Below are 24,793 nucleotides of genomic sequence, written 5' to 3' on the forward strand. Positions count from 1 at the left end.
TGATTTCAGGTGATCTCTTCATCTTCGTCCGCGAGCGCGGGGGTCTCTGGGACGGGGTTGGCGACTGTGGGAGTGGGTTTCAAGACGGGTTTCGATTTCGATGGTGCGGTGTCCTCGGCCATGCCATTGTCGCCTTGTTCATTATTGTCGGCCTCATCATCCTCCTGTTGCAGAGCCTGGAAGATGGTCGATTTCCGGTTCGTATCTTCCCAGTCGGCCTGAGGAGGGTGTTGTCAGCGAGTGTTGCATTCAAGTAAATAACCAAATTCACACATACCCTTCGCGAGTTTATCGTTTTCTGTCGATTCGCGCTCTTGGCCAATTTGACTTGCATCTGATCTACCACTGCCTCTGCTCTCTCCAGGCCCTTCTGTTGTCGTAAGCGCTGGGCTTTCGAAACATTCTTTCCCTTTTTTTGCCTCTTCTGCACACCCGAGTTTGCACGTTCCGACAGCACTGAGGAATGCTGGCCCGTAGGAGACTCTGCTCGAGGCAAGGTCCTCAGAGACTTATCGAGGTCCAGACTGGGCGACGCCGCCCGCCGAGCGGCGCGGGAGTGTTGCGACAGGGCTAAAAGCAGGATTAGACAACTTGCCACAATTGATTATCGGAGTATCAAAACTCACGCCTATTCTTGGCCATGGTAGGAGTGGTAGATAATTATGTCGAGTTTGTGGGGAAGAGAGAGAAACACTGACTGATAGTAGCGATAGGCAAAAAAAAAAATGTTGCGGCGGACGACAGCGACCAGGCGCGCAGTTTGCATGTATCTGCCAGTATCAATAGCCGCAGTTGATCTGGTCTCTCCGCGTTACCCATCTATCTATCTACATCTACCACTTCCCACCCGACTCGGTGATTCTCATATATGTACCACCTCGCCCATGCTCATCAGGACCTCCTCCTGCTGCGGCGGCTCTTCTTCTGATCTCCCGCATCATCAGCCATGAATGCTCGCGGAGAAGGAGCAGATATCTTCTCAACCAGCCCCATCCATTACGCAAGCCAGAACAGCCATTATGATACAGCGGTTACGATCCTACAAAACAATCAAGTGCTAGCCTATACACTCGCTGCCATCCTCGCCGCCTACCTCGCCCTAGACCACTTCGGTTTCGCCCCCATCTCCGTGATTCACGCCGCCTGGAACAGCCTCGTCGTCATCACACCGGCCCGGCTCGTTGTCGCGCTCGACCCCGCCATGGCCAAGTCCGACGACGGCGACGGCGACGGCGCCTCGAATCCCACGCAGATGACCTTCCAGACCAAAAGCGAGGCGATGCAACGCATTTTCGGCCTGGACAACACCTCCTTCCCGTTCTTCCCCCGATCGCGATCCCTCTCGGGCTTGGGAACCGCCCTTCTCGGCAACAGCAAGGACGCATTCCCGCCGGGACTGGGCAACTGGGATAACTCCTGCTACCAGAATAGCATTATCCAGGGGCTGGCGTCGCTGCGGTCGCTCTCGGCTTTTCTGGGACGGAATGTGGACACATTGGCCGAGAAGGGTTCATTTTCTACACACCAGGCTCTCCACGGTATTATCGATCGTCTGAACAGTGCGTCGAACGATGCACGCAAGCTGTGGATTCCGCCAGATCTCAAATCTATGAGCAGTTGGCAGCAACAGGATGCTCAGGAGTATTTTGCCAAAGTGGTGGACCAGATCGATATCGAGATCCGGAAGGCTTCGAGGGGACAGACGAGGAACATGGGACTCAAGATTGTGGGACGAGAAGAGAATGTCGTCCGTGACACCTCTCCGGAGTTGGAGGCGGTGGATGAGGAGGATGCCTCGTCGACTCCGACGATCGAGAAGTCCTCGCTTCGCAACCCTCTCGAGGGCTTGCTCGCCCAGAGAGTGGGTTGCATGAAATGTGGATGGACAGAAGGGCTGTCGCTCATACCATTCAATTGCCTCACCGTCCCGCTAGGAGGGAAATTCGAGTACGATGTTCGGGAGTGCTTGGGTCAGTACATGATCCTTGAGCCTATTGAAGGGGTGGAGTGTGCCAAATGCACATTGCTACACTCGGAGGAGCAGCTCAGCAACCTTTTGGATGGAATCAAGGAAGACCAGGAGGCTTCTCTCAGTTCGCACTCGGTACACTTGAATGACGCATTGAAAAGATCCGCCGAGGAACGGCTAGCAGCTGTCAAGGAGGCCCTCGAAGAGAATGATTTTGCTGAAAAGACTTTGGCGAACAAATGCCATATCCCCAGCAAAAACCGGGTTTCGACGACCAAGTCCAGGCAGGCTGTGATTGCACGGACACCCAAGTGCCTTGTCGTTCACATCAACCGCAGTCTCTTTGATGAGATGACGGGGATGCTGAAGAAGAACTACGCCGCTGTGAAATTCCCCAAAACGCTCGATCTGGGCGACTGGTGCCTCGGCGCTCAGGGCTCAGAACAGGAATCACTCGAGCAGTGGGACATGAACCCTGCGGAATCGATGCTTCCACAGTCCGGGGAGGCAGTCCAAATCACCACCAGTCCCCAGTACGAGCTGCGAGCAATCATCACCCACTACGGCCGACATGAGAATGGGCACTACATCTGCTATCGCAAGTACCCGACAGCCGTATTTCCCGTGCAACCACCCGACGAGGTTCTCCAGGTCGAAGGCGACAAAGAAAAGGCGGAACATTGGTACCGTCTCAGCGACGAGGACGTGCAGATGGTCAGCGAAGCACATGTGATGTCCCAAGGCGGCGCGTTCATGCTCTTCTACGAGGCCATAGACGAGAGCCCTGTGGTGCAATCGAACCACGTGCAGTCGGAGACAGCCGAGTCGGTGTCCAATTCCACCATGTTGGAGAACCTATCTGCTGCATCTACCGTTACAGATGCCGATTCCAGCACTTCAGGCGCGACCAGCGTTTCGACGCCCGAACCCGCCGCTCTCCCGGCGGAAGATGTCAAAGCCAGCGTCCCGCCGCTGAAGACGTCGAACGCAGTTGAAAGCGCCGTTCACGCCCCTGCAGAAGAAATCGGCACGCTGTCTGTGGCAACCGCATCGTGATTATGATCTTCATGGTCTTTTCTTCAGCACAAACAATGCCGTCAGTCGGCATTGCATCAATGATACCCATGCGCCCGCTTATTGTCGTGGGTTCGTTCGATTTGGAGTTTTTGGTCTGGTTGGTTGGTTGGATGGATGTACTTTAGTGGATGATTGTCCTCCGTATGAAGGAGCTACGTTGATATCCTTGTCTGCCGAGTGTTTCTTTGCTGTACATAAGTATCTTGACCTTGAACTCATATGCATATGCCAATTCAAATGTTCAAATATTAACAACACAATTCAAGTTAGGTTGGCCCTGCCTACATGTAGAGATGTACATATCTCATCTCAACCTCAAATGCAGCCAAGATACCATGTACGATCACGCAAACAACTCTCATTCGGCTCAAGTCCAAGTCCCATTAGCAGGGCCAAAATATCCTTTCTCGGGCATAGGCAACCAAGAAACGCCCTCCGCATCCGCCGTATTAAGATAGACAGTATTCCCCCACCAGGACGGGAACACAGCGCCCGGGTAAGAAATGCAAAAGAAGATCACAATTCCACTCAGCGCAAGGCCCGTATCCAACGCTGCCGCCAGAATATAGTTATACTTGGTCCACCAAGCAAAGAAGCGGCGGCGAATAAAGTAATTGAAGATGAAGTTCACCAGCGCCCAGCTGGAGTAGTTGATCCCCGTCGCGGGCGGGACGTTGTACGTCCCCACGAAGATGAGCGGCCAGTTGATGAGTTTCCAGAATTTGCGGCGCGTCACGCGATACAGTCCATAGGTTATCAGTGGTGCGACGGCGCCGATCCAGAAGAAGTGCAGGAGACCCGAGTAGATCTTGCCGGCGGAGTAGAGACGGCGCGGGCCGACGAGCCCCCAGATCACGGACGAAGAGTAGACCGTGCGGCCGTTGGGGCAGGAGAATCCGTCGGACTGGTGCTGTTCGCAGATATCTTCGATGTTACCCAGCATCCAGATCGTGACGCCCGCCTGGGTCAGCGCACCCAGGAGAGTGGCAATCCCCTGCGCGGCGAAGCAGATGCGCGGGGGGACCTTGAGGTAATGCGCGAGTTTCATGTCCATGGCGAAGAACACGCCCTGTCCGACTACATCAGTCGAAAGGATCTTGAAGATCATGTTCGCCAGCGGGCGGCCTTCAAAGAGGTACCCGCCTATAAACTCCGCGAGCACGTTCAACTGGTTTGCATCGACGTTGGTGATGCCCTGCACGATCCCACAGGGGATCATATACACAGCCGGGATGATCAGCGCCAGGAACACCCCGTACACGGGGAGTTTGGTGCCGTAGACTTCAACGACTGCAATGGAGACCCCCAGGATCACCAGGATAATCGCGGCGTACCAGTACCACGGCGTGGTTTTGTACGAGGCGCGCATTAGCCGCGCATGGATATCGAGTCTGTTGCGGCCCTTGAGCGCGGCCCAGAGGTCACGCGCATGCCAGAAACCGATGTGCGTGAGCACGGCGGTGATTGATGCGAAGGAGAGTCCGTACACGAATGCGAAGGTCATTCCCAGGTAGGGAGGGGAGTAGTTCTGGTACGCGGCTATGTCGAGGGTCTTGTCGGGGGCGACGACTCGGGATGTGTTATATGTAGCGCCGGTGTTGTCGTAGACATCAGCGGTCATAAGTGGCAGGTACGCCGTGAACCAGACGTTCTTGTAGTAGAGCACGGGCACGACGACCCAATAGAAGACCGCAAAGCCTGCGAACACGTTCATCGCGGCCCATGAGGGGGAAAGCAGTGGGTTGGTGTTGTATGCGACCTGGCTCCAGTCGAAGGTGATGGGACTTAGCCCTAACCCGGTCTGCATGCCGAACAGCTGGTTGACAATGACATTCTTCGGGGCGATCCAGCACACAAAGGTGAAGTAGGACAGCGCGGTGAACATCAGGCCGGGCAACCAGTACCAGACGAATGCGCCGGCCATGACATACAGGAAGAATCGCAGGCGGGAGATGCGCCATCCGTCTGCGATGTGGTTTGCGCGCGAGTGCAGTGTTTCCAGCATGGCGCAATTGGACAGGACACCAGGCCAGATGATGCGAGCTGGTTCGACAAGCCACGGAGCAGTAAGTCCAGCAACGCCGAACCCGAGAAGCTGCGCACAAATAACGATCAGCACATAGAAACCTGCCGAGAGCCCGAAGTTGTAAAAGGCTTTGCTGGAGGCTTGGATGATGTTTGTCGAGTCGGCGCTGGCATACCCGAAGGAGACATTGCTCATGATCACGATCGTTGCATGCTCCTTGATATTGAACTTGCGATCTGGGTTGATAGTAAACGAGCCCAGCGGGCCTAGATTGATTGGGGTGATCGGGAGGGTCTTTGCCAGGAAGACACCGAGCGGATAGGCCAGCAATTCCGCCACTAGAGCGACGATGTGCACGGATGGATAGCGCAGCGAGAAGAACTGGTTGATGCCCGATCCGAACATAGTGAAGATGATCCCCAATACCCACATGCGCACCGTGCTGACGGGCAAGGTTGGATCGTCGGTTTCAGGGACAACAGCCCGGACTATTCGAGCTTCATCAGGTTTGATTCTTGACGATGATTCCCGCCGCAGCACTTACCCTCCGGGAAGGGCGATCGATGCGAGTCATAGTCGTACTCGACATTTTCATCCTGCTCTTCCTGGCTAGCAGCGTCCAGCTCCACTTTATCCAAACGGCCCTCGCCTACCTCCTCGTCCGTCTGGAGGGGAGCGGGCTTGAGAGACTCGAGTTTTTCGGACTCCATGCTAAACATGAACAAACAGCCTTGTGAATATCGGGCCCGATGATTCTGGGCATGACCGGTAGATAAATTATCGGCGTGTCCGCCCACGGGCGGGTTGTTATCACAGCATTGGCATTTTTTAGCTCTTCTAGCTCCGTTTTAGCGGGCGAGAAAACGCGGGGAAAGATAACGTTTTGCTGATTGGGAGGTGGGGATGCTTTTACTGTTGCACGGAGTCCGCGCCATCATGGCTGAGAAGAAGATTCCTCTTTCTTTTCTTCTCAAACATTAAGCTGTGAATAAGAATCCGGAGTATACGGTCACTTCGGTATGGCCAATCACGAGTGACCATTTAATAACTGCCGGCAGTTGCTGTCTATCTCTCCTATCTTTGTTGTCGGAAGCCCCGACTGGCACTGATAGGGAGGTCGATCATGTCCGGAAGAGGCAGGCCTAAGCAAGGCGAGGTCCCCGTGAGGTGAAGACGGGTCCGAGGCTGGATTGCGCGCCGGATGTCGAGCGCGTCTGTTTCGCGTCGTTGGAGAGCAAGGGTCAGGGGGTCCAGTCTAGGCCACCGTTCACCCAATAATTGCGGCCTAGGTGCTTGGACTAGAGGCAAACAACTGGGATGTAACTGCCCAGGGGAAGATGCAGTCCTAGCCATAGCGCCTGTGAGACTAGGATGTTTCCAGAGCAAATAACAAGCAGCAGACAAAATGGGCAGTTCCTAGAAACGCAGCGAAGGCGCATCGGCCGCTTTAATCGCAACACGACCGCATATGTATGTATGCCGCGGCGTCGAAGCGTTCTCGAAACGGACAGGGATGGATGGATGGGTTGCAGCCCGTCTGGAACTACTCCGACCGACCGACCGACCCAAGTTTGAGACGAACTGGGATTGTTCGGCGGGTATAGATATTTCCCGGGCTCCAAGGCGGCCGGAGGGATTTCTTCCGTGTCGAGATAGTTAGTGCCATCAAAGAAATGTTATGGCTTGCCGAGATTGTTACGGTGGTATCTCCGTTAATTCCCCCGTGAATCAGAATCAGGAGGCCTCAGACTCATGTCCTTCTTGTGTTGCGAGGTAAGACTAGTCATTGGCGAGTAGAATCTAGTCTCGGATCGAAAGGTGGGTTCCCGCGGCGAATTAGAGTTACTCATACTGCACATTGGCCAAAAATACATCCCCAGTGGACGACGATGCGCCTGTCTGTATAACACAGTGTCTGCATTGCATGTTATTCGATATGCATCTGTCCATTCTTCCAAGTGGGTCGATCGGATCCCCGGGGGAGGGAAGTTCTTTCATGGTTCACCTCGATCTGTAGCGTAGATCAACACGACAAAGATATATATTTTGTGTCATATAACACTGCACAATTTGATCAATCGCGATCCGCCAGTTACTCGTACAGGTCACCGCCAGCGATCTCCGATGCATCCCCAACCACAGTGGCGAGTCCGATTAGTAGATCTTTGCTTTTGACTGGTGGGCTGCACAGAAGCACCGAGATGCACAGTCCTAGATCTTGCATGACACCGGAATCTGAATACTCTGCATCTATCCGGGATCCTGGAGATTTCCATCACAAACAATCGACCGGTCTCGCCCCGACGAGTGGTAAACATGTTTGAGAGGAAGAGGTAATTTCCCACATCGACGCCACCAGACTGGTACACACCTCCAACAGAAGACCAACTACTGGGGACAAATGAAGTCATTTCGATCAGGGGCGCGCCCCCAATTCTAGCTCCAGCCACAGGGCCGGCTCATTTCCACTGCCTCGGGACATACTACGAGCAGTAATGATAGACCATAATTCCATAGCCCGACCCAGCAACGGGGAGATGGAGAACCTAGTATGTAGCAGAGCCGTGCAGAGATCCAGTAGGAATGTACGAAAATAAGCAGGGCGGAAAGGCGGCAGTAAACATCCGCGGGCGGTCAGAATCAGATCGTGGACCGCGGCCCGCCCCCGGGTTTTCTGAAGCCCCAGAGCTGTGGATAATTAGACAGATCACCCTGAACAAAGTACTGGCGAACATGTCATCTTGTGATGTTGCACACCCATTTCGCCCCCCCTTTCCCCGACCCCCGGCGGGCCGGCGCGTGAAGGGGCGACTGACGACACGGGGGCGGAGATGGGTTCATATAGGAGAAAACAGCCAGGATATGACCAGTCTGGCGGGTATGCGACGATCGGCGACCGAGGCTTCCTCTTCTGCCCCGGCACGGCGGGAGGGTCCACTTGGGGTCGGGGAAACTACGGTCCTTTCCGGGGGGGAAGAAGAAGAGAGGCCGAGGGAAGGGAGGAATCCGGGATATGCACTATTATTGATTGACACATGTCTTGGAGCGATCTCTTTTGGTGGTTTGCGATCTCCCGTGCAGCAGGGATCGGATCAATGGACAGGGGGGGCAGATTTCTAGAGTCACCGTCGTAGCAGTAGTAGAGTAGTCGGGAGCCCTAATTCACTAATGAAACAAAGAACAGCCTTGTAACCCCAACTAATTAACCGGGGCGAGTGATTATTATTCGTGCAAAATCGGACTCCAGGAGGAATAGTCTTCCACAATCCCGGGACTTATCCTTCCTTTGAAAGAGGGTCTACCTATAGCCGAGCTCTGCCTTTATCCGTGGGGAACGGGGAGAGACCCGCCTCTAGACCCCGGTCCGCCCTCCGCCCGTTGCAAGGCTGGAACAGGGTCGAGGCCCGCATGTGTACGGAGTAAGGGCCCCCCCATAGCTCCCCCATCGATCCGAGCGAGAGGCGCCGCGGACCGACGGGCAAAGTCGCGTGAAATTATTCTTTGTTTTATAAGCGGCGAGGTTCGCCGGTCGCCCGCGCGCGATTCATGAGAATCACCATCTGCCTCTCCTAAGTTATTGTTCTATCGGTGTGGACGTGTCGGCCACCGCATTTTCCAGTCACTCCAAATCTCTATACTTGATTTGACCGAATACACCGCCAGATCCGCCAGCGGTGAACACCAACCATATTTATCCGATTGCGATCGGAACTGGCGACGGGGAAGCACAGTCCCCGTTCACCGCACCTTCTTCTTGATGGTTGGCAGATCGTGCAGCAGATCTCCGTGCCAACTGATTCATCCGCTGTCAGAAAAATAATAATAATTATTCAATAATTGCCGGAAGTGCTTCCGCCTCGATCTGTCTTTTCTGCTCTGTCTCAGGCCCAACTGCAAGGGTGCGCGGAGAGTCTAGAAGCCTTTCCCCGGCATCTCTTTGTCCTCCCCCAGATGTGCTGATAAACGCCGGCCTGTCCTCGGACTGATATCTGACTCTTTGTCTCGCGCATACTTATTTACCTTTCTCCACTCCCTCACCTCTTGTTCTTCTTCTTCTTCTTCCTCCTCTCCACACCTCCAGTTCTTCATACTGCCTGTGTTCACCACACCAACTCCCACCATGGTGATTCCCATCCAGTCGCGCCTTCGCGACATGTCGCTCACCAAAGCGGCCGCACTGGCTCCCGTGGCTAGTACCGACCCAGCGCAAGTCTGCTTCAGCTGGAGTGGCAGCTCCTACGACTCTTCACCCATGTCCAACCCATCGGCACCACCACCCACCCCCAGCGACTCTCTGCTGGATATCAGCCCACGCAAAACCTCTTTCTCCAGCGAGTTGGGCATGGGCGCCGCCTGCGCCTTCCCCTCCTGGCCCAACCGCCCATCACTATCACGCAGCGAGTCTCCGGACTCGTTCTCCAATGCTTATCTCTCAGACGAGGATCTACTCTGGATGCCTGCTCCCCCAACAACCGCCACCACCTCCACCAACAACAGCAGCGCCATCGAGGACGCGCCATGTAAGGACGCCCTCGCCTTCCCGGCCTCCATGAACATGGAGCAGCAGCTCGAGCGCATCCGCGCCGCGGCCGCCGAGGAGGAAGACCGCGCCCGCTTCCTGGCCAGGGTCGACGCACACGCCCGCGCCACGCAGGCCCTGCGCGTGGCCAAGCTGGCCATCATCAACGAGCGCGAGATGGCCTCGACCAAGCGCAAGAAGCGTCGCGCCGTGGCCACGCACAGCAAGCGGCGCGCTCACTCGTCATCGGCCAAGGTGATGGTAAATGCCTAACCTGGCCAATACCACAAACCCAACGGGCTGCGCAGGCGCTATCCAACCTTCACTTCACCGCATGTCTTCTTTCCTGCCAACTATTTGCCAAATTTACATCACCCGTGATACCCGCGCCTGACTCGACCAAATCCATCACACCATCAACCCCCACGCGTCAGCCCTAACTCCATACTCCCCGCGCTTACCTAATCTGCCTACCTCACCGCTTCTCTTATCTTTTCAAGCGTTGGCGTTGGATCATCACATCAATACCCGAGCATTTTCCCGAACCTGGACCGGTGTTTTTTCGTCGTTGTTGCTTTTTTGACTTTTTCCCTTAGCGCCTCATCTGAGGATTATTCCTGATTCCTGATACCCCCACTCATGTTGATTCCTGTTCGTTTTCGTGTTCATTTTCGTTTATTTTCGTTTATCCGCGCCCTGCGCATCCCGCGCTGCCCCTCATTTGTCTATCACTCTCGGTGTACCGCTGTCCGATGAGTCTAGACGGGACCCTCTGAGTCAGATAACACGGTAGCAGTGGCCCTTTCTCGAGGTAGCAAAAGGACTATTCATAATAATTCAAACAAATCCGAAACTATTACTATAATTGGTCTTACTCGCCCCTTCGTAGTATTCTGATGATGATTATTATTATTATTATTATTATAAATTATAAATTCATCTCTGCCACACCTGTCACCCGGAAGAGTCAGACTTATTTGTGTCACTCCGCAAAAGGTCGATGGTGATAGGATCGCTGACATATTCTTCAGCTCGGCGCTGCCCTGCCCGCCTTACGCGCGGCCTAGGGTCCGGCCTAGGGTCCGGCCGCTGAGGTGAGGCGAGGATGTCAGGCATACCATGACAAGGGTTGCAGATGAGATCAGATTGTGGATGGGTTGCATGTGCAGATGGAGCATGTGGATGTACTTTGCATGTGGTGGCGTACTGATAACGGGTTTAGAAGTATAGCGGTGAAGCCAAGGTTATGAAGTATTGTTGACGAAATTAGATGTATTATTAAGAATAGCTCCAACCTAGTTTGCAGCAGACGGTGAGTATAGGTTTAGTTCTATCAAGGTATCCAAGCAGACAGAAAACCAGCCCAAGAAAGAAGACCCTGCCTACAGCCCATTCCCAAGTAATTCGGCCCCCACCTCCTTCAACAACGGCTCCTTCTGCAAAGCCGGCACCGCCGACTTGGACGCCACCGTTTCTGTAGCGCCCATGGCGCGACAAAGATCCACCAGCGCGCCGTCCAGCGGAGCCTCGTAGACCAGCAAGCCTAGCGCAAAAAGCAAGCCATGCAGGGCCTCGGGACTCTGCTCTTCGCGCGAGATGGCCTCGAGCAGGGACGCCATCAGTTCGACCTGGTCTTCCTCGGCGAGGGGGTCTGGATTTCCCCCGAAGCGAGCGTTGTGGTTGAATGCGGCGAGATTGTAGGCGAAGGAGGCGGCCACGACGCGCAGGTTCTGGTGCGAATCTAGTAGAGAGTTGATGGCGAGGCGGAGGCAGGTTGTGCGGAGGGGAGATGTGGAGGAGATGAGTTGGGCCGGGTATAGAGCTGTGCTGAAAAGGTTGCAGGCTAGTTGAAGGGCGACGATGCGGAGGTTGTAGGGAACGGAGGTGAGGTCTTCTTCTTGGTGGGAGAGGGGAGAGAGGAGCGTGAGGAGGGTGGCATGGTTGGTCTCTTCTGCGAAGTAGCCGCTCACGCGCGGGTCTAGGAAGAGTAGACGGACGAGGTCGACGACTGCGAAATGGCTGTCACTGGGGAGAGTGGCATAGGAAGATTGTAATGATGCTGCGAAGGAGGGGAGATCGGGAGCTCGCGCGTCCGCAGCTGGAGCAGCAGAGTGCCGGCACTTGACAAATTCAATCACTGGTGCAATGTTCGGATCCTGTTTGAAGGCGGCGGGAAGCTTTTGGAGGAGCTTGTCGAGAGGTGGAACCTTTTTGTACGTGACAAAGTTGGTGATCGACCGCTGTAGGCTGGAAAGCCGGAGATTTCGGTGCGGATGAGCTGGATGAGCCATCTCCAGCAGCATGCGAACATTTCCCTGAAGCTGAGCCGGGTTGGCACCGCTCCATTCATCCAACTTTTGGCCCTTGAGGAAGGTCATGAAGGTGGGCGTTGCGCGCACGCTGTATTTCATGCTGATGTCATATGCAGACCCAACATCGACTTTGATGAGAGTCGCGCGGTCACCCGCTTCCACGGCAAGCTCGTCATAGGTTGGGTAGACGACCTTGCAGGGAGGACATGTTGATGACGTGAAAAAGATCACTGCACAGGAGTTCGTCGCGGCAGCTAGCTCGTCCTCGAGCTGGCGGAGATTGCTCACCATCCGGACCATGCCTGTTGGTCGTCTTGGCCCAGGGGCAATAGCAGGAGCAGGGGCAGCAGGTCGAGCTGTTGGTGGCCGAACGGGTCCCGGCCCAGTACCCTGCGTAACGCCGCGGAGGGTGTTCTCGATCTGGGGTTTCATCATCTGGCCAAATGGGGTCTCGAGAAAATCCCGTGGCAGGTTTCGGATCCGATCTGGGATACTCTTGCCGACCAGGAACATGGCAAAGTCCTGGGTGAAGTTATTGCAATTGTGCAGAAACAGATCATATGACTGGCGAGGTGTGAGATTCGATACGCAATGAAATAAATGAGACATAGACAGACCTCAGGGGTATAGATTTCCGCCAATGAGCCCAGGTACTCCTCGATTACATCGGCTGGGAGCTCTGTCTGGCCCATGTGCAGCTTCTCCATCGGCTGGCCATGGTGGGTACTGCCAGGGGCCGCGGTCTGGATGCCCTGGCCGAAGTAGTACTCGACACCGTTGACCACGAGCGATGTGTGGTAGATGGCATCCATCTGAGTCCCTGTCAGGGGAAGCGAATACTAGCAATCATTCAGCATGAGACAGTGTTCCTGGCGCATTTGAATTGGGCGGTGCATACCATTCGCGCGAGACCCTGTACATGGAATTAGCTGACTGTGTGACCAGGACCAGATGATGAGAGTCTTACCTTGGAGAGGTCGTATATGTACAATTCTACATCCATCTTGTCGGCGGTGGTGATGATAGTGGATGTTGCGCGGACTTAGATCGGGACTTAAAGAACATCGGCAACAGGCACCGAGACGATCACGTCAGCAGCGTCACGTTTCCTGCGCCTTCGACGATCTTCGACGGACTCTCTGGCCGTGAGTTCTTCAGATATATGATACAAATTTTTGGTGATGTAGACGAGGATAAATAAAGAAGAAGTTTCTGCTTTACAAAATAGGTTGAATGAATCTTTCCGAGCCAGTGAGTGGTAATTAAGTAGGGACTGCTGTACTTGCTGGCCAACGAGCCATCCAAGACACAAGCACTTTGAATAATTAATTGGTTAATATATATATGTATCATTTTCAATAGCAATGCTCAAGAATAATACTGTCTACTCTGAGAATCCCAAAATATCTCTCGTGGTGCAGCTACAGCTCCATAATGCATACTTCTCCACCCGCCAATCGGAGCTTAACTTCCTCTCTACCACCTCTTCGTCACTCACTCACGTCACCTTCCCCGAAAATGCGAACGCCCTGATCTCCACCACCTCTGGGAGTCCCATCAACGAAGCCACATGGTAAACCCTTCCTCCTCTTACCTTAAGGCTATAAATTAACCCACAATCTTCCGCGATCCAGCCTCCCAAAAGGCGCGGTGCACCCGCCGCCGCCACCGCCAGCTCCTCCGCACCAAAGCGCGCGCGCCAATCCAAGCTCGCCAAGGAGAACAACATCAGCGCCGAAGAAGAGAATGAAATGAAGGAGGTCTTCCAGTTGTTCTCGGCGCCGAACGACAGATTCCCCGGCGAGAAGGACGGTGTGATTCCTCGCGAAGATGTGCGCAAGGCTCTGGTGTACGTTTCCGTCCTTCCCTACCCACCTTCACCTCTTCTCCTGCAAACCAAACCAAACCCCCTGCCCTAGAAGCCTCTAAAGGAAAAAAAAAGGAAGACGGTTCTCTAAATACATGTATGGAAACAGAGCACTAGGCCTCCCCCCAACCGACTCAACCGAACTCTCCGACATCCTGACCGCATTAGACCCAACAGCGACAGGCTTCGTGCCCTACGCGCCGTTCGTCTCCGCTGCCGCGGCGAAACTGCGCTCGCGCGACGACGACGCAATGGCCGCCGAGGTGGACGATGCGTTCCAGCTGTTTACGCGCGGGTCTGATGGTCCGATTATTACCCTGTCCCATTTGCGGCGCATTGCGCGCGACTTGAAGGAAGATGGGATTGGGGACGACTTGCTCAAGGATATGATTCTGGAGGCGAATGGGGGTGCTGGCCTAAGTGCTGGTGTTACGTTGGAGCAGTTTCACGATGTTATGAGTCGGGCAGGGGTTTTCTAGTTTTTGGTTTGGGTTGTCTTCTTATCTTACAACCAGCCAGAACTTTCGCTTTTGCTGAGGAAGAAACCAAGAGTAGGTTAGCGCATCTCAAATTACTACATGGGTTTGTTGGATAGGGGTTTTGTTGGACTGTTGGTTATGCGATATTGCATTATTCTGTTATACATTTTACTTCTTCCCGGTTCCTACAAGATAATAGTTCCAAGGAAATAACCCGAATTGTGAGTTTAGATACATGTTGTCCTCCATACCATCCGTTGCAATTGTCATTCAAGCAAGAAAATTAAACCAGCGTCCCAGAAAAGAGGTAAGAAACACACTCGAAGAAAAGAGGAAAAGAACGAGCAGAGGACGACCGAAGATATGACCCGCGCATCAACTATCAAGACCCTCTGAAACCATCCACGAAGGGTGTCAGATCCAGATACTGGAAATGACCGTGCCATGTGGTGCGTTTACTGGTGGAATGTTAGTAAAAAAAAAACTGATCTATCTGGCAAATAGTTATGGCAGGCTTACAGAAATCTCGCCCATGCCGAGGTCCTCGCTGGCATTGGCGGCAGGCGCAGCAGCTCCGTTGACAGGGGCGCTGGCATCAGCCGGGCCATTCTCGTTGAAGTAGTCGGCCATGTCGGCATCAAGATCCTCCATAGTCTTTTGGGGACGGCCAGGGTTGCGGCCACCACGACCACGGCCGCGAGTAGGACGACGTCCACGGGCGTTGGCGGCCTTGCCAGCGGTGGCAGGCTTGGGCTGAGCCTTCTGAGCCTTCTGGCTGTCGTGGAGTCAATAAACAATGTTCAACAACAAATCAATGACAACTTACGCAATACGCTCACCGAGCGGCTTCGGGGCGGCAACCTGGGGGGCGTGGGATGCATCGAAAACAACCTCGATCTGTTACATTCATTAGACACTGCCCGATAAATAATCGACGAGGCGCTTACCTTGATGGGACGGCCATCAACCAGGAGACCGTTCAGCTCCTTCGCAGCCTTGGCAGCGGTGTCGGCCTTGGCAAAGATGATTGAAGCAATGCCACGGCTGGTACCGTTCTGGTTGTAGGTGAGCATGACCTTCTTGACAGGACCTGCGGACTTGGTGAAGTATTCCTATAGCGCAAGACAGACGATCAGTATTTTCGTCATAGTTTGTGTCAGATTAATCGATATCGAGTGTCGAAACGGCGACAAGGCAAACGGAGACGGCACGCGATTCGACGGCGAAAGAGCACCAGCGAGCACACAGCGGCGACCGACTGATCAGTCAAGACCAGCAAGCTTGGCCCTCCAGCCCGCACCATGCACAGCGACAGTACCAGACTGTCCCTTGTTTGCACCCGGCCTGGCGCGACCTCACCCACCATGAAGCCAAACTCGGAACCCAACTATCCGATCTGGCGTCAAATATTCCCACAGCCCCACAACACCCACCAACAGTAGAAAGCGACAAGTCCTCGAACAACGGGTATATGCTCCCAAAAGGCCGCCTTCGAAGTATTACACCTCGCCAAACAGCAGCTCTCAGCAGGCAGTCCCATCTTATGTCCTCATGTCGCTCTCGTTTGGTCAAGTCAATGACTTCGACGTAGATACACCTCTTCAATGGGCACGACAACATGTTGTCAGGCCATGGAAAAGCGAGACTCTCCATTGAGAAGGATAGAGAAAGTAGTCCACCGGTATTTTGGCCGCCAGACCGAATCTCCGCTGGTTCACTGGTGCGCTCGCTGATGCCCTCTGAAGCTTCACATATATACGAGACAGGAAGTGTATGAGAGCAGAATCGAAAAGCGATTGCGGACGGTGAATTTTTCATCAACCATCCAGGGCACCGTACTCAAGAGCCACAATGCACGCGGATTTTCATCCGAAATCGACGCGAGCCAGGTCTCTTTTCATAGTACGACAGGGCTCAACTTCATGCTTCGCAGTCTGCCAGCAGGAAAAAGAACCACGCAGAAGCATCATCGAAGGAGCAACCTGTCTGTGCCGGACATCGAGCGAACTACCACCACCATGTGGAAGGAACGTGCAGGAGGAGGTCGGGAAACGCGAGTCGAAGCCGTTTGCACCTCGGAAGGACTCGAAAACACAGATGGCTATGGAAAGCCAAGGCGAAGGCCTTTCAATCAACATACCTTGATATTGGCCTCAGTCACATCGGCAGGCTGGGAACGTTAGCACGTGTATAGGCAGAGCTGATGAGGGGCAGACATACCAGACCGCTCACGATGATCTTGCTAGACGGAGTCGCAGCCGGGGTCGGGTGGGCCGCCTTGGCAGTACCCTTGGTGGACTTGGTGGACTTCTTCACGCCTCCAACAGTGGAGGGCTTGCTGGCAGACGCGCGGCGGCCGCCACGGCGACCGCTCTTGCGGCGGTTGCCGACGAGATCGTCGAGAGAACGGTCCAGGTTGGCAGACATGATGGATACTTGTGCTGGCAGAAAGTGGACAAGTTTTCACAAGTAGAGATGTCGCGACAAGAACGCGTTATCGATGGATGACAGATTGCGCCACTGGGGGTCAGAGCGTTTGAGAGGGACCGTCGAGGAACAGTCGGCGACCGTGAAAGAGGTGATCTCAGAAGGATGAGAAAGGAAGAGTTGGAAAGAGAAAGGAGATGAAAGAGGCGGAGAATGGAGGACGGAAAGGGGAGAAGAAGAGGGAAGCGAAGGGGATGAGTTGGGCAGAAGGAGCCGGGTCAGCCCGCGCTAAGCCGCTTTGGGATGGCCGCCATCCACCTGTTTCTATTCATGGACGCGCGACTACAATAGACAAGAACACCACGAACAATACTTACAGAATCTACAATTATTGTCCACCGGTTTTGGCAGTGGATATTTGCGTATGCATTCCATTCATTACAAGCAGACCCAACCAGAAAGAAACAAGAAACAGCCCCTCCCAACTCCAAGCGTACGCAGTAGACAAGAAAAAAAACAAATGATGGAAGTGGCCCTCGAATATACACCAAATCAAGTATCTCAGCTCTTCAGAGCCTCCAGCCGCCCTCGCATCTGCTCGAGTGTTGCCTCCTGATCCTCGAATTGTTCCTCCTCGGGCTCTGCCGCTGGAGTCTCCGTGGTGGGTGTGGCTGGCCGGGGAGCTGCAGCCTGATCGAGTTTTCCCTTGAGCACTTCCTGCAAAATCTTGTCGATTTCAGTATCCGCTTCCACCTCCTCATCCTCGAAGGTTGCGGTGTCGGTAATGGCATCATCGACCATCTCTTCGATAATCCCCGCTTTCACTAATTCTGCCGAAAGCTGGTGCATCGTGGACGACAGTTCCGGCATCCGGACGAGGGTGTTGACATCCTTCATGATGCCGGTGGACTTTTGAAGGCTGCCCTGGATCTTGCGTACCGAGAACGCCTCGTTGACCTGCATCCCCACGCTCTGGAGCTGGGCGCGGCTGGTCGTGAGCCGGGCGGTCTGTTTGCGAATGCGCACCAGCTCCCTGGCAAAGGTCTTGGTTTCGCTGGTTGCCTGCTTGGCTTGGGATGGATTGCGCTGGGCGCGCTTCGACGAGCTCACGATAAACTGGCGGGTCTTGGAATCGAGTTGCTTGAGTTGGTTGAGGTCACGATCCAGCTGGCGGGTGTTGGAACGGATCAGAGTGTTGCATTTTCGCATCTAGTGGGGTCAGTCAATGATAGGGACACATATCCCGATGAGGAGCAAGCGCCTTACCTGAGTCGCGGGGTCAGGCCCGAAGAAAACAGCCTTGAGGGACTCCATCCCCAAAGCTCTGATGATGTATCTGTCTGTCGGTGGGGTATGTAGCTACCTACTCAGCACACTCAGGATGTCGAGGTAGCACTCATGCCCATGCGCATGATCTGTGGGGATTGAGGAAGTAGCCAGCGGGTTTATGGAGACCAGGCTCGGGGGTGAGAGAAAACACAGCCCTCTTTAAATGCACCTGGACCGTAAACCCCGTTCAAGTTTGTCTGTAGGCCGAATGGATCAGACGAAGAAAGGCGACGGAGGGGGTTGAGTCAGCACACTGACGTTGTGGGTGCCTCAGGCCACAGGACGCAAACAAGGCAAACACGAGGCTTCCAGTACATTCTACTTTTCGGGCAGCGCAGCTCCCTGTTCCCTGCCACACAGTGATTCCTCCACCCCCATCATCTCTCTCTACACCTCCATCCCCATTCTTTCTTGATCCTTTGATTTCTTTTGACCCTCTCTCTCTATTCCTCACCAAAATGCCCGACACTCTGACTCCCGAAGGTACGTTCGCCCCCCCCCCGCTGCCCGATTTCCCCGCTCCAGTCCCAAGATAGCACATTTTTGCGTGTGAAATATCAGCGATGATATCCAATTCACGCAGTGCCTGTCACAATGCACTGTTCTACATGCTTCAGATCAGGTAGTGAGCACCAGCTGATGCGGAATTGTTTTTTCTTCTCTAGTGACGTGGGCGCAGCGCTCGTCCACCTCGGAACCCGAGCGTAACTATCTCATCGTGAACCTCAAGACCCCCGACGTCTCCAAGTCGGACGCCAAACTCGACATCACCTCCAACAATGTTTCCTTCTCTGGCCCTTCCAAGAAGGGTGTAACATACAGCGTCTCGCTGGACCTGTTTGGCGAGATCGACCCCGAGAACAGCAAGGTGAACCACACCGACCGCGAAGTCGAGCTGGTTCTGCGGAAGAAGGAGCTGAAGGAGGAGTACTGGCCTCGTCTCCTGAAGACCGACAAGAAGATGCACTTCCTCAAGACGGACTTTGACAAGGTACTTTTTGAAACCCCCCCCCCGCTACTGCCAGCAGACGCCTAACAACATCACAGTGGGTCGATGAGGACGAGCAGGATGAGGCCGGTGAGGACGACTACGCGAACAACTTCGGTGGCATGGGTGGTCCTGGTGGTGAGGAGGGCGGCCTCAGCAACATTGACTTCTCCAAGCTCGGCGGCATGGGTGGGGCGGGTGGCATGCCCGACCTCAGCGCTATGATGGGTGGTATGGGCGGTGCTGGCATGCCCGGTGCTCCTGGTGGCGAGGATGAGGACGACGAGGTAAGTTTTTTGTCTCCATCTATCTTCCGTGCTTTTTACTGACGTCGACTGCAGGACCTTCCCGAGCTCGAGGACGCCGAGGAGTCGTCCAAGGTCCAGGAGGTCTCGTAAATTGTTTCCGGCAAATGACGATTGAATACGAAAAGATGATCTGCTGCTTGGTGCCTACAGCTGGAGATGTGGTTTGCTTGGGTCTTTGCCCACCGAGTGCGTAGTGGGAGTTCAGCTGGGCATCTTGGACTTGATTGGCAAGACTGTACACCAGTAGAACGTTGAGAAAATTCTGAAATGTTTGAAATGAATGTGTTCACCATGAGGACTGTCGTAGGCATCTAACATGTAGTCGTATTGTGTGCTGGGTGGTGGTGGGTGCATCAGCCCTAGGGGCCGAGCGAGGGAGATGGCGATGACGCAAAGGGCGAACCACTGGGAGGAACAACGGACCAGTCTGATCAGGACGGTAGAGCACAAAGGAAAACAAAATAGGGAGAGAGACTAAATAGTGAGCGAGAGATGAATGCTAAAGATCCTTGTTCACTCTCCGTAGAGTTACCCTTTCCGGGGGCACTCGAGCGAGCCCTGGGTATAGTTGGCGCCCGTCATTGGCCCACCGCTTGCCACCCCTCGGTTTTGTGGAGGTTCAACTTCTTCACTCTCTTCACACTCCGCGCCCTCCCTCTCTCCCTCCCACCACCCTCCCTTGCATCAGCGTGTTCTTTCCGCGGATTGTTCCCCGACGCCATCCGTCAACACTCGCTCTACCCATCGGGTGCATTTTTCCCATTTTCCCCATTTTTCCTCATCTCGAATTTGCGCCACACTTGGCCACACCGTCACCATGCCGCCCAAGAAGCAGCAGAATGAGCCGAAGAAGAAGAAGACGGTCGATGATAAGGTATGTGTTGATGTGCAGATTTTTTTTTGACTTGGAGAAATATAGTCGCTGACCCTTGGTGTCTCGTGACACAGACCTTTGGCATGAAAAACGTACGTCTCGACCCGACTCGCCTTTGGAACACACCCCCACTAACACCGCAATCGACGGACAGAAAAAAGGAGGCTCGGCCAAAAAGCAGATTACACAATTGCAAGCACAAGCCCAATCCAACAAGACCCCCGATGCCAAGCGGAAAGAAGCCGAAAAGGCCCAGCGCGAGGCCGACAAGAGGGCCGCCGATCTGGCGAAGAAGGAGGCACTGGAGCTGTTCAAGCCCCTGAGGACACAGAAGGTGCCCTTTGGTGTTGATCCCAAGACGGTGCTATGCATTTTCTACAAACAGGGCAACTGCGAGAAGGGCAAGAAGTGCAAGTTCAGTCACGACCTGAACGTCGAGCGCAAGGCCGCCAAGAAAGATTTGTACACTGACTCGCGCGACGATGAAGAAGAAGAGACCAAGAAGCAGGATACTATGGACAACTGGGATGAGGCGAAACTGCGCGATGTTGTTCTCAGCAAGCATGGCAATCCTCGCACGACCACCGAGAAGGTGTGCAAGTTTTTCATCGAGGCCGTCGAGAACCAGAAGTACGGCTGGTTCTGGGTGTGCCCCAATGGTGGCGACAAGTGCATGTATAAGCACAGTTTGCCTCCAGGGTATGTTTTCATTTCTCATAACCGGGACAGGACGTGGCTAATGTCTTTCTTCGCAGGTTCGTCCTCAAGACCAAGGAGCAGAAGGCTGCTGAGAAGGCCCTGATGGACAAGTCGCCGCTCAACACCCTGACTCTGGAGGACTGGCTCGAGTCCGAGAGGCACAAGCTGACGGGCACCTTGACGCCCGTCAACCCAGAGACCTTCGCCAAGTGGAAGAAGGGCCGCATGGATAAGAAGGCTGCTGAAGAGCAGGCTCAGAAGGCCAAAGAAGCTACTGGTCGGTCGATGTTCGAAGCCGGCGACTGGCGCGACGATGAGAGCAGCGACGAGGAGGAGGACGACGACGGCTTCAACCTGGATGCTCTGCGCATGGAGACCGAACAGCTACGCAACCAGAAGGAGGAGGAGCGCCTGGCTAAGCTTGCCGGCTCTGGCGTGGAAGTTCCACCATTGAGCGACGCAGTCATCGCACAGGAGGCCGCTGGCTGACCTTCTGATCCTCCCCGCGAAACCATATTCGTGGGCCGTTCAGGATCCCTTTCTTTCGCCGGCTACGGCATTTACCGGCGAGATCGGGATTGCAATAGCGATTGATCGTGGTGGTGGGTGTGTCGCTGGACTACGTGTTCTTGCGCTCCCATCTGACTTCGTCTTGCGACCTGGCGGCTCGGCCAGGAAATTCCTGTCCCCGTACCACCCGTACATGTGGAGCAGATTGCCTGGCACCGGGGGGCCAGAGGGTTGTGACAACGATGCCTCTGCGTCCCATGCGAGAAGACTCAATGACTGATATCTTGTTATGTTAGCTTTTTTTTGTGCTTCATAGGAAAAAAGTTCGTTCCTCTATACAATCCCCACGTTCTACACGGTTTTTGCGCTTGTATAAGATTTGATATGTAAACCGAGCACCTGCAAATTACTGTATGCGGTTAGTTGTGCCGTTCCCGATTTAGCGACCCAACACGCCGTGTCTATGCTTTGATCACTCTAATGTATGCCCTTAGTCCTAAGAGATCTTATGGCGTCTAGCCACTACTACTAGAACTTAGTGTCAATCAACGAGGAACTTGGATGCGATATTCTTTTTATGTATTAACATACACACCGCTACAAGCGGTGTGAGTGTTAATAATAGAGTGGTTCTTCGTTATAAAGCCCCATCTCTCTCCTCTGTGAACGTCCATCTCTCTTTTCTTCTTTCTACAGATCCTTTCCCCATAACATGACTGAGGACGAAGGTGGCAAGGGTTGCAACGCATGTGGATGGACGCTTGACTTACAAAACCGTTGCCATTACGACAGCCATATCAAACTTTTCTACGGTGCAGGCAACCGGGGCGTATGGTCAATCGGCTCTGATCTAATCCTCAAAGACCGCCCTGATGGTATTCCTAAAACAGAGGTAGAAACGCTAAAGTACCTTGCAAGCCATACCAATATACCAGTCCCAAAAGTCGTGCGTGATTGGGTCGATCGCGATGAGCGATACTTCGTTCTTGAAGAACGGGTTGACGGCCAAACCCTCGAGAAGGCATGGCCCTCGTTGTCTGAATCACAAAAAAAGGATATTGCCGATCAAGTCTCTGAAATTCGAAAGCAGTTATGTTCCCTCACGTCAACATCTATCCAGACTATCGACCAAGGCCCATGTTATCCGAAGTTACTATTTTTCGACGGCAAGCCACATGGGCCTTTTAACTCTGACTCTGAACTGTGGGATGACCTCTTTCTCACCTTTCAAGAAAAGTCATGGCCTCAGCAAGTCCTAGAGAACTTAAGGAAGCGCGTGCCAAAATGCGAGCCCTACGTGCTCACACATTCCGATCTCAATCTCAGCAATATCATGGTCAAAGATGGAAAGCTTGCTGCTATCCTAGATTGGGAGTCCGCTGCCTACTACCCCATTTGGTATGAATGGATCGCAGCGTCTTGGGCATGGACTAAAGAGGATGCGGAATGGAAGAAGCTTCTACTAGAGTCTTTGGATAAACATCAAGATGCAATGGAGTTTTGGGAGGATCTGTTAAGTTTGAGACCATATCCAAATTTGAATGAGGAGGGGCTGGAAGTCTTGAAAAGATTATCTTCAGAACAATGATGGTAGTCTTGGGGACTCAGTGGTCAATTGACGACCTTGCTACTAGGGCACCCAACTTCGACCGGTGGCCTAAGGAGGTGACCAAGCACCCGTAGCTGTTAAACGCCCATCTGGCCTTGCTGTAGCGCTGGACCTCTAGGGGCCCTTAGTCTTATTCTTTTCAGGTGTCCAAGCGGTTGTTTATTTATCATTAGAGGCAGTTGGCGGTTAATATATCGCCTTCCGCTTTACAATAACAACTAGGGGGAAACTATTCCGATATGATAAGTCAAATTAACAATTTAAACAAATGGAATCAAAGTCAGAACAATATAGAAAAGCTCTTTGTTTTTTAAGTTAAATACCTCCAACTGCAAGGTGGCTGGTTACTGAAATAAAATAACACTCGTAGCACGCGCGGTTCCATATTTCGCTGGCAGACGTCCATACTCGACGTAGGACTAGAACTTCTTCTGGTAATTCAACTTCTTGAGGTCTTCAACATCTTCAACCCGGACACGCGAACTGCGGACCTCGGGGTTGGCCAGGATCATTTCGTACACGTTCCCAAAGTCCGATGCCTTCGTTACCCCATGCTGCACAGCGAGTTCATCCACCTCGACTCGGAACGCAAGGTAGATTTCGTTGAAACGGATGTTAGTCGACTCGTTCTCCCGGGCGGCGGCCTTGGTCATGGGGAACAAGGCGCCTTGTGTCATGGCCGGCACCGGGTGGGTTGCCAAGTCGCCCTGCGACCCGGTACAAATTGTCCATGTGCTGGCAGGGTTCTTCTGTTCCAGCAGATAGCCGATGGTATCCCGATAGGCGACTGTGAGACTTGTGTCAGAAGGTGTCTGGTCCTCAGGATGGGAAGAGCCTACAGAAGTTGGCTTCAAAGGAAGTGTTAAAGTTCCTGCGTAGCTGGGAGGTGGTAATTTCCAGGAGGGGAGTTGTCGTGTACTCGCCGCCAACTGGGAAATGTTAGTACGTAGTGAATATAGAATGAGAAGAGGGACCAACCGCTGGAAAACACATGCTGGAAAGCCGGGAGCGTGCCGGCTCGGACTTGATCAACGACACCCTTTACCCCCGAATCCGAGAGAACGTTGGCTTCGACGAAAGTGATTCCCTTCGACGACCCAATGTACTTCACGAGTTTGTCCGCGGAGGTTTGGTTGCGGACAATGGCCAAGACGTTGCGCTTGGAGCGCAAGGCAGCCGTGACGGCTGAGACGCCGATGTTTCCAGTTGCTCCGACGACAAGTACGGTTTCCATGATGGCATTGAGCGATATAGGAGGAAGATGAAAATATGGCCAACGAGGTCAAAGGGTTATTTCGATTCTTTATTTAGTTACTCCTGTGCCTTGGTGTATCTATGTAAGTAATGATTATTTATCTATAAAATCTCGCGACTCGGTGTTCAAAAGACGCGTACCGGGTGGCGATGACAAATTGACCGACAATGAAAACCCACCGAGCGCTTATGAATATGAATCGGCGGTGTTTCCAGCCCAGTCTTCCCCTGCTCGTACCCTGCTAGCGTTTTGCCAAACGTCAGGGATCATCTGCGCCTACGTGACATCGCCCACATTAGTCTCGCTCGGCAAACCGCCGGTTTTCTAGCGACTTGCGCAATCTAGCTCATGGAACCTATCTTCGGAAGATCATGTTGTGTCGGGAATCGGGATAACTCAGCTTCTATAGTTAATAAACGTCCCTAAAGCAGTTACTGTGTGTAATATGTGATCAACACCTGCCAAGACCTGGCGATTGACTGATTGGTCGCCTTAAATCATGTGAGGAGCCTCAACTTATCTCATTCGCTATATTGAACTTTCTA

At 53.6% G+C, this 24,793-nt stretch overlaps 12 protein-coding genes across 12 annotated transcripts; 6 read left to right on the plus strand and 6 right to left on the minus strand.

Annotated features, from left to right (window-relative positions):
• Positions 1-5: 5 nt before the first annotated feature.
• Positions 6-642, minus strand: PFLUO_LOCUS5100 (uncharacterized protein; the record flags this gene model as incomplete). The annotated part of the gene is made up of 3 exons (XM_073782517.1): positions 6-218; positions 278-570; positions 627-642. 3 exons carry the CDS (start codon positions 640-642, stop codon positions 6-8), a joined length of 522 nt encoding a protein of 173 aa, XP_073639164.1.
• Positions 643-946: 304 nt separating this feature from the next.
• Positions 947-3,025, plus strand: PFLUO_LOCUS5101 (ubiquitin-specific protease ubp1; the record flags this gene model as incomplete). The annotated part of the gene is made up of 1 exon (XM_073782518.1): positions 947-3,025. The coding sequence occupies one exon, from the start codon at positions 947-949 to the stop codon at positions 3,023-3,025; it is 2,079 nt and encodes a 692-aa protein (XP_073639165.1).
• A 388-nt stretch (positions 3,026-3,413) lies between these two features.
• Positions 3,414-5,782, minus strand: PFLUO_LOCUS5102 (uncharacterized protein; the record flags this gene model as incomplete). Its single annotated transcript, XM_073782519.1, has 2 exons — positions 3,414-5,560; positions 5,617-5,782. The coding sequence occupies 2 exons, from the start codon at positions 5,780-5,782 to the stop codon at positions 3,414-3,416; spliced, it is 2,313 nt and encodes a 770-aa protein (XP_073639166.1).
• Positions 5,783-9,192: 3,410 nt separating this feature from the next.
• PFLUO_LOCUS5103 (uncharacterized protein) lies at positions 9,193-9,864 on the plus strand (the record flags this gene model as incomplete). Its single annotated transcript, XM_073782520.1, has 1 exon — positions 9,193-9,864. The coding sequence occupies one exon, from the start codon at positions 9,193-9,195 to the stop codon at positions 9,862-9,864; it is 672 nt and encodes a 223-aa protein (XP_073639167.1).
• A 1,109-nt stretch (positions 9,865-10,973) lies between these two features.
• On the minus strand, positions 10,974-12,906 carry PFLUO_LOCUS5104 (uncharacterized protein; the record flags this gene model as incomplete). Its single annotated transcript, XM_073782521.1, has 4 exons — positions 10,974-12,467; positions 12,521-12,742; positions 12,802-12,816; positions 12,871-12,906. The coding sequence occupies 4 exons, from the start codon at positions 12,904-12,906 to the stop codon at positions 10,974-10,976; spliced, it is 1,767 nt and encodes a 588-aa protein (XP_073639168.1).
• A 567-nt stretch (positions 12,907-13,473) lies between these two features.
• PFLUO_LOCUS5105 (uncharacterized protein) lies at positions 13,474-14,249 on the plus strand (the record flags this gene model as incomplete). The annotated part of the gene is made up of 3 exons (XM_073782523.1): positions 13,474-13,476; positions 13,538-13,752; positions 13,880-14,249. The coding sequence occupies 3 exons, from the start codon at positions 13,474-13,476 to the stop codon at positions 14,247-14,249; spliced, it is 588 nt and encodes a 195-aa protein (XP_073639169.1).
• Positions 14,250-14,704: 455 nt separating this feature from the next.
• Positions 14,705-16,676, minus strand: PFLUO_LOCUS5106 (RNA-binding RNA annealing protein; the record flags this gene model as incomplete). The annotated part of the gene is made up of 6 exons (XM_073782524.1): positions 14,705-14,707; positions 14,769-15,024; positions 15,076-15,146; positions 15,197-15,361; positions 16,390-16,419; positions 16,470-16,676. The coding sequence occupies 6 exons, from the start codon at positions 16,674-16,676 to the stop codon at positions 14,705-14,707; spliced, it is 732 nt and encodes a 243-aa protein (XP_073639170.1).
• Positions 16,677-17,237: 561 nt separating this feature from the next.
• PFLUO_LOCUS5107 (Vacuolar protein-sorting-associated protein 24) lies at positions 17,238-17,990 on the minus strand (the record flags this gene model as incomplete). The annotated part of the gene is made up of 2 exons (XM_073782525.1): positions 17,238-17,885; positions 17,943-17,990. The coding sequence occupies 2 exons, from the start codon at positions 17,988-17,990 to the stop codon at positions 17,238-17,240; spliced, it is 696 nt and encodes a 231-aa protein (XP_073639171.1).
• Positions 17,991-18,463: 473 nt separating this feature from the next.
• PFLUO_LOCUS5108 (p23 chaperone protein wos2) lies at positions 18,464-19,391 on the plus strand (the record flags this gene model as incomplete). The annotated part of the gene is made up of 4 exons (XM_073782526.1): positions 18,464-18,488; positions 18,671-18,996; positions 19,053-19,280; positions 19,335-19,391. The coding sequence occupies 4 exons, from the start codon at positions 18,464-18,466 to the stop codon at positions 19,389-19,391; spliced, it is 636 nt and encodes a 211-aa protein (XP_073639172.1).
• Positions 19,392-20,118: 727 nt separating this feature from the next.
• Positions 20,119-21,363, plus strand: PFLUO_LOCUS5109 (Translation machinery-associated protein 46; the record flags this gene model as incomplete). The annotated part of the gene is made up of 4 exons (XM_073782527.1): positions 20,119-20,175; positions 20,250-20,267; positions 20,330-20,874; positions 20,931-21,363. 4 exons carry the CDS (start codon positions 20,119-20,121, stop codon positions 21,361-21,363), a joined length of 1,053 nt encoding a protein of 350 aa, XP_073639173.1.
• A 733-nt stretch (positions 21,364-22,096) lies between these two features.
• Positions 22,097-22,972, plus strand: PFLUO_LOCUS5110 (uncharacterized protein; the record flags this gene model as incomplete). The annotated part of the gene is made up of 1 exon (XM_073782528.1): positions 22,097-22,972. One exon carries the CDS (start codon positions 22,097-22,099, stop codon positions 22,970-22,972), a length of 876 nt encoding a protein of 291 aa, XP_073639174.1.
• Positions 22,973-23,412: 440 nt separating this feature from the next.
• PFLUO_LOCUS5111 (uncharacterized protein) lies at positions 23,413-24,227 on the minus strand (the record flags this gene model as incomplete). Its single annotated transcript, XM_073782529.1, has 3 exons — positions 23,413-23,780; positions 23,833-23,922; positions 23,972-24,227. The coding sequence occupies 3 exons, from the start codon at positions 24,225-24,227 to the stop codon at positions 23,413-23,415; spliced, it is 714 nt and encodes a 237-aa protein (XP_073639175.1).
• Between the last annotated feature and the right edge of the window lie 566 nt (positions 24,228-24,793).

The sequence above is a fragment of the Penicillium psychrofluorescens genome (genome assembly GCF_964197705.1).
Source record: "Penicillium psychrofluorescens genome assembly, chromosome: 3".
NCBI classification, from domain to species: domain Eukaryota; kingdom Fungi; phylum Ascomycota; class Eurotiomycetes; order Eurotiales; family Aspergillaceae; genus Penicillium; species Penicillium psychrofluorescens.